The sequence below is a fragment of the Neltuma alba genome, unplaced genomic scaffold, assembly GCF_004799145.2.
Source record: "Neltuma alba isolate B1F8T4 unplaced genomic scaffold, ASM479914v2 tig00011439_pilon, whole genome shotgun sequence".
NCBI classification, from domain to species: domain Eukaryota; kingdom Viridiplantae; phylum Streptophyta; class Magnoliopsida; order Fabales; family Fabaceae; genus Neltuma; species Neltuma alba.
Window position 1 is genome coordinate 377,584 of NW_021636121.1, and position 15,538 is coordinate 393,121.

A 15,538-nucleotide genomic window follows, 5' to 3' on the forward strand; every position below is an offset into this window, starting at 1 on the left:
TCATTAAATAGACAAATAAAGAAAGAATATTGATGTATAAACTTAGAACAAATGTAGTGGTAATGAAGACGAGTACAGATCTAGGCAAATATAAGCATCCAGATGACAACACAATAAGAGCTTAAGATAGCATAGATCTAAATGCAATAAGGACAGATCTTGATGCCATGAGCATGAATCTGGATGGACATGCACAGATCTCAATGCTGCAAGTAGGGGTCTCTATGCGACGATTATGGAAAACTTGATGAATATGAAGAAGATGATGAGGATGGAAAAGATTATGCACTATAGAGGAGACAAGCACAAAGGAAATGTCACAACATAAAGGAGAAGAGCGTGGAGAAGATTAATAGCATTGAGGTAACTAGTGAACAAAGTATAGAAAGGAAATTGCAAGAGAACTTAGGGAGATTACGAGGGAATGAAATTTGGTTTAGAAGAGGAGGCCACCAAATGAAGTAGGTTAAATCACCTTCTAAAAAGCTTTTAAATACTATTTTTTAAAAAAATATTTTAAAAACTTTTACATCGATTGTAACACATACCTGATTTAGAAAGTATATTTTACATCAGTTTTATGTAGAACTAATCTAAAAACTTGTAAATATTATTTTTTTAAAAAATATTTTTAATATTTTTACGGCGGTTGTTTGTGCAACCAGTTTAAAAATCTATCAATATCTACAAAAATGTCATCGGTCATATTTTTTACATAGTATTTGCAATAAATGGTACAGAGTATATGGCATAAAATGGTTTTTTCTAGTGATGTTGTAAGCAAAAACTTAAATGCGTCCAATCAACTATCGTTTGGTATGTGTTATTAATATCATATAAGAGATTTAATTAACGTCTGGCCCAAGGATAGGGCTGTGATTGATATGCAATAGCGAAAACTCAATTTTAACATATGTCAAAAGTAGTATTTCGCACTAGTGGCAAGGCACTAGCCAGGCAAGTGAGGCAGCCGCTGAGCCTAAATAGGTTGTCTAATAGGCCGATTATGTATTTATGTATGCGCGTTACTTGAGAAAGGATGATAAAAGGAGCAGGGAACAATGCTTCCTTTGGGCTGTCTCACAATCACAGACTAGATTTCAAGCCTGTTATCAAATTCATTCCTTAAGTTTGTATTTATGTTTTGTTTCTATTACAACTATCTTAGCTAATGGGCTTTTGAAATTATATACGAACTTGACAACCCCTTATCTGCTGTATACTCTTTTTCAGCTTAATGTAATTGCCTTCTCATAAACAAAAGTGCGTTACTTGAATTTTTATTAATTAAGAAAGATATATTGTTTGCTATCAATTCTGTTAATAAGATCTTGCAAGTTAATAACATGCACGTAGGTATTATAAATCATTTAAAAGGCCTCATTTCCTGTTTGAAGTATCATAGAGAAATGACCAACATGCATTTGTCCTAGTAGAAGGGATTTTGACCGTTTAAATATGAGGTCCATGAAATTTCGAAAAACATCTTTGGGAGAGCTAACCAAATTAGATTTCACAATGCTCGAATCTGAATCAATCAAATTACCCAATAAAAAAACCTATAAATAAAATATTACATGTCCACTCTGAATCTTACCAAAAAAAAAAAAAACCGCTACATTGAAATATACATAAAGCCTACCTTCTATTAAGGAACCTATAATTAGTTAAAAAAAATATTTTTTGATGAAAATATTAGTTATGAGCTAATCCGTTAGATGAAGATTCTTTTTATGGTCAAGCTACGTGTTTTGTAGTTCATCCAGCACTAAAGGTTTTTTTTTCCCCTAAACGTACTCATCACTTTAAAATATTTTGTAGTGTAACTTTATCCCAAAAATATTAATTTTTCAGGAGCAATTGTACATAAATATTAATTTTATGAGCAATCTTAACCTCTCCGTCAATAAAGGGTTTTCATGATGGAAATTTACAATGGCATAAAGAAAAACGTCATAAAAAAAGACGATGTCATTTCATAATTATTTGGTAGTGAAATTTAAAATGAGGCCATGCAATAAAAAAACGAGACTATTGAACTTATACGGCATTTGCATAAATGCCATGATAAGTACTTTTCATGGCGTTTATCTCTGCAGACATCATGGAAATTTTTTTTTTTTTTTTGCAAATAGTTAACAAAACATGCTGACAAAAAAAATTACAAACATTTATATTATAATAATCAATTAAAATATTATAAATTAAAATTAAATAAAACAAACAAATTAAAATATTAATAAATAATTAAATTATTAAATAAAAATGTATTAGTTTAAACATTATTAAATAAAAAATATAATTAATAAATTATGTAAACTAAAAAAATTACGAAACAATTATATAAATAATAATGAATTAAATAAACAAATGAAAAAATTAATTAAAAAATAAAAACAAAAAATGAAAAAAATTATATAAATAGTAGTCAATTATAATATTATTAAAAACAATTAAATAAACCTAAAAATTCAAATATAAATAAATAAATTATTAAATAAACAATTACATTAGCTAACAATTAAACAATACTACCTTCGGTCCTAATTATAAGAGCTAGTTGACTAATTTAAGGAGATTAAGAAAAGAAGTTAAATTAATTATTTGTAATAAATAGGTGTTGTCTGTTCCAAAATATTCTTACTAATCAAGTGTATTAGTTAGAACTGCCATTGTTAAAAGGACTACATTAGAAAAAAATTACAAAATATAAGAGACAAAGTGGATTGGGGGTCTTATATTTAGGATCAAAATAAAAATCAAACAAGGTCTTATATTAAAGACTGAAGGTAGTATTAAATAAACAACATAACATAATTAACATAGCATGCAAAACTAAAAACAAAATTAAAAACAATTACATAAATATGAAAAATTAAATAATAAATTAATTTTTACTCGTACTTGGGCGGTTCATTATGGGTCTGGAGTTTCAACTAGATCTGGAGTTGGATCTAGATTAGAATTTACGTGAGAAACTGATAGAGTGTTTGCTTCTCAAAGGCGCAAAAAGTGGTAAAATGATAGGGATAGGGTTTATACAGATGTTCACTTTGTCGCACTTGCTTGAATCACTACAAATTTCTTGCTTTTTGTGTTAATTTATAGTGATTGTGAGACACGTGGTAGCTCGGCATCAAATAGCATAATACTTCATAATAATTCATAGGATAGTCGCTATAAATTAATGCAGAAACTGAGAAATTTGTAGCAGTTCAGGTTTAATAGTTTTCGAGCATACCTGAAATGTCGAATCATCTCAGACAGCCACACGCAAAGGCCTGGTTATAGTCAGGAACTCGGATCTTCGGTCTTACACAGCAAATACACAATGGAAGGAAGAAACAGAGGAAGCAAGTGGAGCAGAGGCAAAAACCGGTTCCCAAAAATTTTTCTTAGTCGTTTTTAACTCCTCCCACGAAAAGGAAAAAAACTACCTCCACTCCCATTCGGTTATTGCAATCGTTCTCGCTTCCTTTTGTGCAATTTAAATGCAAAAAGTGAAAACTACAATTCCCAACCCGGATGTACTGTAATTTGCACCAAAATTCCAAAAAATAAATAGATTTGGGTCCAATCCACTAGGAGTGAACTGGCTTATTTTCCTACAAGGTTGAACCACTACAAACTAGAGGGATGATTGAAATTCTAAAACGGTTTGTCCCAAACAATCACTACAAAATACTAGCTATCAACTGGGCACCGATTTCTTGCCACATGGCACCAACGTGCGCCAATTTACTAGTGGTTTACTCGAGGAAACTGCAACAAACATGGCACACTAAGTTGGCACCAATTTCATAGGCTATTGGAGCCAAAAATCGCTACCAAATATGACACAAACTTCAACTTGGTTCAAGGGCTGCAAATTTGTAGCGGTTTGGCCAAAAACCGCTAAAAATTGTGCCCTTTGTAGCAGTTGTTTGCCACTGCTGCAAAGTAATCGCCGTAAATATGGTTTTTTTTTCTTTCTCGGGTAGTGTGAGAGCTTCTTAGCAGTAAATCATCCTCCTTAGAAGAAGGAGGGACGTTCTTAGCATCCTATCCAGAGAGCACGAGATCTATTTTGCCTTTTCGTATGTAATTGATGTGATCATGTGGAATCATAGACTTTTAAGTCCATTTGAAGGTTTACTTTTCCAACTCATGCCTTAAAAAAACAAGCCTATACGGATACTCGTGCACAAGAAATATGTTGCAGGTTTAGGCCTGCTTAGTTAAAGCATAGCCTAAACGAGCCATTTCCCAACTTCCGTGGAAAACATCCATGACTTAATTAATTAAACTGCCAAGAGAACAAAAATTCCCTAGTACTCACACACACACTATAAAATATTCTAAGATGTATAGAAGCATGCGATAAATGATCAATTTTTAATTTATTCTGAGTTCTAGTTAAGAGATGGATCATTAATATTCCGTTCCACGCATCAGTTTGCCGGTCACTGGGAATTGAAAAATATATTTGCATGCAAGCACACTCTAACTGACGGGACAAAATTTTTGCATTGTTGAATTGAATAAAAATTACTCTTCATAAATTTAAATGTACAAATTTTTATCTAATTCACTTTTTTTGTTGCGATCTTTTATATCTAATTCACGTATATATTACAAAAAGAAGTTAGGATAACTTTTTCAAATTAATATGTTACCAATTTATAAGTGTTTTTCCGACAATTTCATTTAATTAGTCTGTTAACTCTTAATCATTTAAATTTTAGAAAAGTTACATATTAGTTAAGGAATTTTAGGGAAAAATAATTAGCTAAAGAGAGACTCAAATATAATATTCTGACAGGTATAGGAGCACGCAATAACGTTCGATCATGTTCTTTAATTTATTCTGAGTTGCAGATAAGACATCATCAAGGCCATTGCCTCAGGTTCAAAAAGAATATTAAATTTTATAAACTTTCTTGAATTTAAACTATGTAAAAGTAATTTTTTATATCTTTAAAACTTCATAATAAACAATCTGAATTTTTAAGTCTACCCAGATAATCAATCTCAAAGTACCAATTTATGGTCGTTTAAATTTTTTTATTTTATATGCATCTAATCCTCTCAAACTTTAAGTTAAATGCGGATAATAAACAAAACTAATAGTATGATAATTATCTACATAAATGTAAAAGTTCAAGGACGTTTATTGTAAATTTCACATATTAAGGAGATTATTTATATCTGACATAAATTTCAGGAGGATTTTATGTGATTTAGCTAAAAAAATATAATTTAAATCATCCTTACATTTATTCGTCCCATCGAATATGCTATAAGGTATATAAAAATATTTTAATAAAATAATAGTTATATAATTATAATGGAGCTAGAAATTTCTTTTGCGTCGAATTTATTCGTTTTCTTGGTTTTGCCATAGAATTTATTCGTTTTATATTAATTGGTAGTTGACAAAGAAGGTATTCAAGTAGTAATTTACTCTATGAATATAGTCTGTGTGCGTCAGTCCCTGCGAAATATTAGCTCTGTGCATGCAAGCAAACTAAGTGAGAAAAATATCTGGAAAAATCTCAAAAATATGTTATTATTTGTTTTTTTAAATATTTTCAATTGTTATTAAAATATAATAAATAAGACTGATTTAAAATTTTAAATTTTAAAAATAGTTTTTTGGGATTCTCCTATAAAATATTTTTACCCCCCACTCAAGCCGCCGAAGTCGCTTCTGTACGATTTTCACCCACTGCCTTTTAAGAAAAGAAGAGGCAGCTTCATCTATTCTTATGCATCTCACATGCCAATTTGCTATTGCTCCATCTCAGAAGAGGAACTTCTTTTTTCCTCTAATTTTCGTTTTATTTTCTTTTCCTTTCGTTACCATTAAATCAAAATTTTAACAATTAGTGGCTAATATTTTCTAAAATTATTATTATAATTTTGGAAAAATGACAGATAAAGAAAGTGAAATATATGATATTCTAATTTAGGAAGCTAAGAAAATATAATGATAGGAAAAAAAGTCTTTCCCAAATTAGAATTTTGAAATTCAGTGAAATGATAAAAATGCCCTTAGTCTTTTTTTTTTTTTAAAAAAGGCTTAGCCCTCACTGGTGGCCAGCCACCACCAGCGACTGGCTGTTGGTGGCACCAACCACTGGTATGGTGGTTGCTGACGATTTTTTTTGTCACAACTTTTTTTTTAGCTATGTGGGAATATCGTATGAAAGTGGTGGGAGTAGGATTTGATCCCACTATCCTTTGGTCATTTGGGCCAACGAAAAAGAAAGATAATCATTGGGCCATCAAAATCCTCTAAGTCTTATAATGTAAACAAAAATATAAGCTGACTCTTTTACTATGACTCTAACCCATAACAACAATTTATTTAGGATTACAAGTTTTAATTGAGAAATAATAAATCTAAATTTAATACTAACAAAGCAACTTGTTCTGATGCATAACAAGAAATAACACGTACATTAACTAAAAATAACAATAATTTATTTGAAAAGGACATGTTTTTATTGAAAAATAACAAGTCTAAACTTGAAATTAACAATGTTTTTTTTCTTGATACATAACAAGAAATAGCATGTACATTAATTAAAAATGACAATAATTTATTTAAAAACAACATGTCTTTATTGAAAAATAACAAGTTTAAACTTGAGATTAATAATGTATTTTTTTCTAATGCATAACAAGAAATAACACGTATATTAATTAAAAATGAGAATAATTTATTCGAAAATGATATATCTTTATTAGAAAATGACAAAATGAAATTTTTCCTGAAATATTTTTAAATGCTGAATGTGTTCAAGAAAATATCTTAAGTGCGACACAAATCCCAGTACTTGTTAAGTGACGTGCGATATGTCCAGTATAATGATGACATATATGTACTGACAACCCCTTCCCGGAAGTAACTAGAGTCACTTGTTTTTTTGTTTAAAAAAAAAAAAAGTAACATTTTGTTCTTTATTTTAGAACGGTTCATTTCCATTAAACGAAAACGGTAGTAGGAATACTACAAGTTCAGAATTTTGAATTTCTTTTTAATTTTACATATAATTTTGAAATTTAAAATTAAAAAAAAATTCAAAACAAGTAAAATCATAAAAAAATAAATAAGATCAAAGGAAAATTGTTGGAAAATATGACATGATAGATTTTATTGCCTAAAGATATTTGTAATATGCTTACGGACCTACACCACTTATTTTCCGCCGGTGCAATCAACTGTATACAATTTATTGTTAACCATATATAAAATTAAAATATTGAAATATGATTAAAGAACAATTGTATTCGCTCAAAATTCTGAATTCTTAGCTACTTTTATGTAATAAATTTCGCAACCAGCAATTTTATAGCAATTTTCGCTAGAAAACATTTTTAATAAAAAGAGAAACATAAAAATTTAAATAAGGAGTAAAGTGCGCTTGGCTTCGGAGCATGCCTACGAACTTTAATAATTCGTGCTATGATGATCTGTACTCTATACCGCCACTGAGAGGCCTATAAAAGGACCTCTTTGTAGCTGGCAAAAACAAAAAAAAAAAAAAGGAAAAAGAAAGAAGGGACCTCTCTTTTGAGGAGGAGTTTCATAACGTGTTGAGTTTCTATTGCTCACGATCAACTACTTTATTTATTTGTAGGTAAAAGCATCTGCACCGAATCTTTATCCCCATTTTTCTTTCTTCATTGCGAAGTTTCAAACCCATTTATGCTTCGGGGGGAAAAAAAAAGCATTTATGCTTCTCTTCCAGTTTTTTATAGGAAGTAAATAATAGAATTGTGTTGCTTAAGAAAGTGTTAATTTTACTAAAAAGTTAAAAGCGATAAACATGAAAGAAATATAACTTTTTAATTATGATTTTATTTATAAGAAGGTAACTGAGAGAGAGAAATAATAACAAAAAAAAGAATTTATAAAAAATAATGTAATTAATTATGGGTAAGATTGATCTTATAGAAAAGATAAGCGGGAGTAAAAACTGAGATCAATCCTATTTCAAATAACATAATATAATTAAAATATATAAAAATATTTATATATAATTACAAAAAATTAATTTTTTGTTACAAAAAATAATATTTAAATAAAAAGACATTAATTTATAAGTATATGAGACAGTGATATATAAACCACATAAAACTCAACCAAAAAAGTTGTTGAAGTACGGATATAATGGATCCTTATTTTATTTTATTTTTATCTTGAAAAGATGTCGTTTCGGGCTTACCAGGAGGGTAAAAAAAATAATACAGCCCCTCTAATCCAATTCTAATTAATTTTTAATGTAAAAATTAAATAATTAATTTACAGATATCATTGAATTATTTAATTTAATCATTTATTAACAAATATAAATTATATTTTTTTTTGAAATACCCGCTTTAATACTGTGCATTGAAACTACTTATAGATAATAAGTCCTTAATATGTGCAATCAGATTAACTTAAGAAAAATTTATAAATTTGGCAAACAAAATGGATTGAAGGTAGTACAATCCAATTAGATTGACTCATTCAAAATTCTTGACCAAACTAATTAGAACGTTGTTAGAAGATTGATTTACATATTCACTGAAATGATTGGGATGAGGGGCCTAATATGACAACTACTCTGTAACCTTTTTCTGTTTTTGGTTTTTGAAGTCAATAGTCAATATTCAAGAGCCTGATGCAAATACGAGTAACGAAGCAAGTCTTTTCTCTTTCTTCATGTGAAAGCATTTTTTTCCCAATGAAAACTAAATATTAGTACCTCAAGAAAGAAGAAACAAATACGACTAACAAATATGGATTAGCTAAGCTTCCTTTATTACCATCTATCTCAAATTAGAGGAAAGATGAGGTTCGATCAAAGATGCAATAGTTCCCTTCAAAATCACGAGACATCTTGACAAAGTGGTTCACTATAGGGTTGTCAGCTCTAAGGATATAATTCAAATGAACCTGCCAATCTCCTTCACGTGAAGGTATCAAACCATTTAACCATTTCTGGATTTTATTTTTTTTAATTAACGTAATGCGGTGGGTCTCCTGGCGATGCTAAAGATGGCATGATGTTGCTAGCTCACTATCTGAGGCAAATTAAAGTAACTTTAAATGATTCTCAGTTTTCAAGTCCTTAATTTACCAATATTTAATTTTGGTTACATGCGAAATATGAAGAATAAAGATAATAATAACACGCACTAACTGAGTAATTTTGATAATTATGGGAATGCGAAGATTTTAATTTTTCTGGTTACATGGGAATACAAAGAATTTGATTCTCGATCTATGATAATAACGAGAAAGAATCTGATTCTCGATCTATGATAATAACGAGAATGAACAAATGATAGATATGCGAGTTCAATATTAGTGTCAGATGAAATTAGGAAAAATTAATTATAAATTTTAATAGTTTTACCTGATTTTTGAATAGACCCGTATAGTTTTTTTTTGACCGGGGATCCTTATAGTTTTTTTCCACCAAGCCCTTATAAATTCATTATATCTTTAATCAGGCCCTTTGTAGTTCTTTTTTTTCCCCTGCTTTTTATAAGGTCCCTATAACTTGACTTCATTTTTAATCAGATGCTACACTCCAGATGCTTGATTTAAAAAAAAATAAAAAACTATAGAGATCCATTTAAAAATCAAGTAAAAATATAACAACTTGATAAAAAAAATTATAAGAACCTGATCAAAAATCATGTGAAACAATGAGGACTTTACAGATTAATTTTCGTAGAAAATTATGATGAATTCTTAATAATGAGCTTAAAGAAAATATAATTTGTTCGAAAAAAAGTAAAGAAAACATATATGCTAAGATGAAGATAAGGGAAGTAATTATAAACTGACTAATTTATTTTTATGAAATCTATTTTTATTATTTATCAAAAAAATAGGTAAAATACGATGTTCCAAAAAGTAATGATATGATTTATCAGAATAGGGAAAAATAGATCAAAGTATGAAAAATGTTATTAATACTACATATAAATATATGACTATTTGTACTAAATTAAAGAAATCAAACAAGAAATAATTTCTTTTTGATCATTTCAGTTAAAAAAAAACTTATTTTTATTGTGTATTTCGTGATAACTTGTATGTTGCTTAGCTAACATCACATGGGTCCTAATTCAGAGATCATTAACTTATTGACTAATGCTTATAATTGCGAAAATTATAAGGCCTCAATAAAACAAAAGCTACATGTCAGCCAAAAAAAGTTACAACAAGGGTCTAAAAAAAAATTCAAATAAAACAATGAGGACTTACCAATTGGTTTTTTTTCTAAATAAAACTAAAATTACAAAGACTAAAGTAAAATGCTCTCCCTTTCTTCACGGACGTCAGGATCACTTTAAACTTTGAAGTGCCTCCAAAGTTAACTGACATCCACAATAAGGTTACATTTTATTTCACTACACTTTTCTGATATATATTGAGTGATATTGTTTACAGGGCTGTGAAATTAATTTTCCTTGGATATCCACGCAAAGATCAAGAGGAGCATTGCTTGAAGGAGCAAAATGAGTTGGGTTTCCTTAAGCAGAAAAATGATATGGGTTGGCGAGAGCATTGAAAATATGGATTGGTTTGAGATATTTAATAATTGGTTTGAAAGCGTTAAGAATTGGGTTGGAGAAGTAAAAGGGAAAGGAATAAGTGAAGAATAATGGAAGAAGGGCTAATTTTTTATCGTTATAAATATTAATCTTGAAGGAAACTTATACGTCTAATATGATTATGCTATGCTTGTATTAATGTCTGTGAGACTCATGGCACTTGTATGATGGGGTAACAAATACTCAAGCATTCTAAATATGATATAACATCTTTGAAAATGAGAATGCATGCAATTAGAGGTTGAACATGCAAGTTAACGTGAAATAAGAGAACAAAATAACCTTAATGAGATTTAGTATTTGGATGAAGCAAAAGTATGGAAAATGAATTTGTTTGGTCACAAAAATTTTCATTTAAGCAATACACATCTTAAGTTTTAAAATGAGTCCTAATTTGCTAAAATTAGATGTTTATATTGAAATATATGAATTTTTAAAGTTGGCATAAATAATATAGTTAGAAAGTACAAAATGACCAAATGAATTGTGCATAGGTTGCTTGCTATTTTGAAATATGTTTGGTTAATTAACTGGGCTGGTTTATATTTTTCCCCTGAAGAGGATAAAAGTTTCAATTAGAGAGTTGAATTAACTATTCCGTTTTGATTTTTTTAGGATTGGTTATGACTTTTCAAAATTTGCCACAATTAAGAAAGCCATAAAGTAAATAGTGATCATAGTAATTAATTTAAAGGTTTGAGTTGTTTAACAATTCTAGATCATAAAATGGATCAAAGTGGTTTCAAAATTGTCTCCTTTGATCTCTTGAGCAAGGAAAGTGGGGTGTGACACTATCACTCTCACTTTGTCGATTTTCCCTCTACCCTTTCTCGTAAGTGGTGATTTTTTTGCTCCTGTCATAGAATGCTTCATTTTTCCTTCTTCTTCTTGTTTTTTTTTTTTTTTCACCTTTTCTCAAGTTGATACATAATGTTACCTTCGGTCTTAAATATAAAACCTTGTTTATACAAACGAGGTCTTATAATTAGGACTGAAGGTAGTATCTTGTTGTTAGGTAGGAAATTTTCTCCACCACCTTAGCGTTTATGTCACCATATTTTATCCAAAAGTTTCAATCAAACAGCCAACATTGCTAAAATATACAGCCATTGCAGTTTTGGACCTTTTCAGAATCTTCGTAGGCATTTTGTTACTGGGATAACATTAGCGATAGGCGCACATTCATGAAAAATTCATCTGTATAACCCTTAACCCTTTTAAAAGACTAAGTATTTTCTTCCAAACTAAATTGTTGAACAGGTCCTTTTCCCAATTTTTCCAATAAAAAATAAGGAACAAAAGGGAGTCTGTCACAAACAATAGAAAACAGGCTCATCGTGAAAGAAGATAGAATGCGGTTGACACATGATGGTCACCAATTTATTCTCTTTCTACATATATACTATCTTATCATTTTTTTAATATAAGAGCTAGTTTAACATTCAATTTGGTTCTAAATATAAAACTTCAATTCACTTTGTCTCTCATATTTATTTACTTTTTTTTAAAGTAGTCTTTCTAATAGTTGCATATATTAAATGTTCCATCAAATAATAGTTTTAGCTAATACACATGATTAGCAAGAGTATTCTAAGAAAGATAACATATATTTACTATAAATAACTAACTAAATAAAATAAACTTTTTTAATCTGTTTAAATTAGTCAACTAGCTTAAGCATTGGATTTAGTACTTTTTTTTTAATTGCTTGTACTAAGGGTCCATCCAACAAATCTTGTCCGCCTTGAGGAATAGCTTTCTAAATAAAATGAAGGTGTTTGGGTAAAAATAAAATCATAGTTTCTGATATGCTTTTACGGTATACGAAGTAAAGTCATTGAGAAAAGAAAAGGTTGCAAAAGTAAGTATCCACTATACATGAATGATAATGCTGTCCCTTTGATCACTGGAGTTTGAATTTCACCTAGCTTTACTGATATATGTGTGTGTGTGTGCGCGCGCGCGGGGATATATAGATATATCCACACAAAAATCAGGAGGAGGGTTGCCTGAAGGAGCAAAATGGATTGGGTTGCCTCAAGCAGAAAAATGAAATGGATTGCTGAGAGCGGCAAAAATTGGTTTGAGAGTACTAAAAATATGAATTGGTCGGAAAGCACTGGGAATTGGTTTGAGAGCACTAAAAATATGAATTGGTCGGAAAGCACTGGGAATTGGTTTGAGAGCACTAAAAATATGAATTGGTCGGAAAGCACTGGGAATTGGTTTGAGAGCATTGAAAATATGAATTGGTTTGAGATATTTAAGAATTGGTTTGGGAGCCTTAAGAATTGGGTTGGAGAAATACAAGAGAGAGGAATAGGTGATGAGGCTTGGAATTTCCTGGTTGGAGCAGGTAAGGTTCTTCTTCTTGTTGCTGCTATCGTCTGTTTGTGTCTATGTTGTTATTTCGGCTTAAACATAATTCTGAGTGTGATTAGTTGGACGATCGGTTTCATTTTACAATGTTTTTGGGTTCTTCTCAAATTAATCGGTTCGGCAATCAAATTCATATTACGATGTTGTTGGGTTCTTCTTAAACCAATTGGTTGGGCAATCATATACATACTAAGATGTTCTGGCGTTCAACTAATGAGAGCACCTGGTTTGGCGGCGATCATGATTCCGAGAGCCCTCTTTTCACTTAGCCCCAGAACTTACTTTGCACTTGTACGCTGCATAGGTCTGTGAAAGAAGCAGAGATCGATCCATCAAGATCTACAAGTCATGAACGCCTTTTCAAGCTTTTGTTTGTGTTTTCCTGTTTAATTTTGAGGTTTCTTTCTTGTTCATCTGTGTTCTATGTTGGTTGGGGAAATGAAACCATGTACTGGTTTTAAATTTTCTGTTACTTTAATTTCTTCTGCTTTTGCGTTTATAGTTTCATGTTTGATATATCATATCTATGTAATGTTATTTTTACTTAGTCCTGGAATTTACCCACAAAAAAGAAAGAATTACGTATACTTAAAGAAGAAAATTGTTACGCATTCTCACAAAAAATTTAATTACTAAAAAACCCTTACAACAAGTGAAGAATATGTAAGAATGTAATAATAAGTTCCAATAATTGATAATGGTTACTTATTTTCAGACTTTTTAACAATTATATTTTTTATGCGAGATTATGCATCATTTTTCCTACTCAAAAGGAGTCTCAGCAACATTCTCCCGTTTTTATTTGACTTGGCCGAAGCTTTGAAGTTTAAACCTTCCTTGGTCACCAAGACAGCAAGGATCATTCGGATTTGTTTTATGCTTTTTATTTTTTAAAAAAATTAAAATAAGAAAAATAGATATATGAGGTAGAGACAAAGATCGACACGTCATGCAAAAGTATACTCTGGGAGGGATAGTTCTCTTTCATGATGTTGCCTCCGTACACCGTGCTTCTTTTTGCAAGACTTTATCAATTTTTAATATTAAAATTATAATATTTCAAAATCATCCTTTATTTGATACAAAAGACGAGATGCATACGCTATTAATGTAATTAAGCCTAAGAGTTGAAGACATTTTTAAAAATGAATTATAAATATTTCATTCAATTTTATAAAAATCCTTCTATTATTTTGTTTTAAAAATAAAAATGGAGAGTAATTAATATCAGAGAGTTAGCTTCATTATTATTAGAAGAGTGGCATCTCTCCCGTAAAATATTCAAGCTCATCACTTTTATCGCAAGGACAAAAAAAAATCAAGCGCACTCGATTTTCTCAATTCAAATACTTGCACTGCTAAAAAAAAAGATCTTTGTAAACCTGTTGAAATTGGTTTTTTTAACCGAAGTTGGTGCCGGTGTAGAAAAATGCGGTTTAAGAAGTTTGGTACTTTTTACACTATTTGTATAATCAGTCTAACAAGTAAAAAAAAAAAATTGAAAAAAATTGAAAAAGATCTTCAATTTTATGATATCTGATAAAATCTCAAGCTAAATCGCAGCTTTTGGGATTTTATCAAACCACATATAATCTATATCTCATAATATCGCAACACAGTCCAACAAATAAAAAGCAGTAGAAGAGTAGAAATATTCAGATCTAATGATATGCTAAAAAAAACTAGCCAAGTTTGTGAGAAACTATCTCGACACATAAAATAAAAAATATATTTGATAAACAACGTTTGAAATATTCATTAAATACACAAATAAAGAAAGAAAATTGATGTGCAAAAATTTAGAACAAATGTGGCAGCAATGAAAATGAGTACAGATTTATGAAAATATGAGCATCCAAATGACAACAAAATAAGAACTTGAGATAGCATAGATCTAGATGCAACAAGCACATATCTCGATGCCATAAGTATGAATCTAGATGGATAGACACATATTTGAATACCATGAGCATGGATCTCTACACGATGATAATAGAGAAGTCAATAAACAAGAAAAAAATAATGAGAATGGAAAAGACAACGCACTGTAGAGGAGAAAAGCACTAAGCAGATGTCACAACACAAAAAAAAAAAAGAGCATGGAGAAGAATAGTATTGAGGTAACTAATAAACGAAGTATAAAAAGGAAATTGCAAAAGAATTTAGAGAGATTGTGAGGAAATGAAATTTAGTTTAGAAGAGGACGCCGCAAAATGAAGTGGGCTAAATCTTTAAGTTTTAAATCACCTTTTAAAAGCTTGTAAATATTATTTTTTAACAAAAATATTTTTAAAACTCTTACACTGATTGTAATAAATGCCCAACTTAGAAAGCATATTTTTACACCGATTGTATGTAGAACCAGCCTAAAAACTTATAAATATTAATTTTTAAAGAAATATTTTCAATAATTGTACACCGGTTGTATGTGAAACTAGTTTAAAAATCTATTGATATTTATAAAAATATTATCGACTATATTTTTTACGCTGTATTCGCAATAAACGGTGTAGATATAGTGTAAAATAAGTTTTCTTTCATAGTGTTGTAAGCAAAA

The 15,538-nt window shown here is 29.7% G+C and overlaps 2 protein-coding genes across 2 annotated transcripts in view; both read left to right on the forward strand.

Annotated features, from left to right (window-relative positions):
* The window catches only part of LOC114713580 (DNA replication complex GINS protein PSF2-like), a 78,742-nt gene that overhangs the window by 35,702 nt on the left and 27,502 nt on the right, over nucleotides 1-15,538 (forward strand). The gene's annotated exons all lie outside the window — the stretch shown is intronic.
* Nucleotides 12,584-13,528, forward strand: LOC114713581 (uncharacterized). Its single transcript, XM_028898252.1, has 2 exons — nucleotides 12,584-12,958; nucleotides 13,286-13,528. The coding sequence occupies exons 1-2, from the start codon at nucleotides 12,625-12,627 to the stop codon at nucleotides 13,291-13,293; spliced, it is 342 nt and encodes a 113-aa protein (XP_028754085.1). The 5' UTR covers nucleotides 12,584-12,624; the 3' UTR covers nucleotides 13,294-13,528.

What these genes read in the sequence shown, in the direction of transcription:
- LOC114713581 (XM_028898252.1), top strand. Translation starts at nt 12,625, where the DNA reads ATGGATTGGGTTGCCTCAAGCAGAAAAATGAAATGGATTGCTGAGAGC.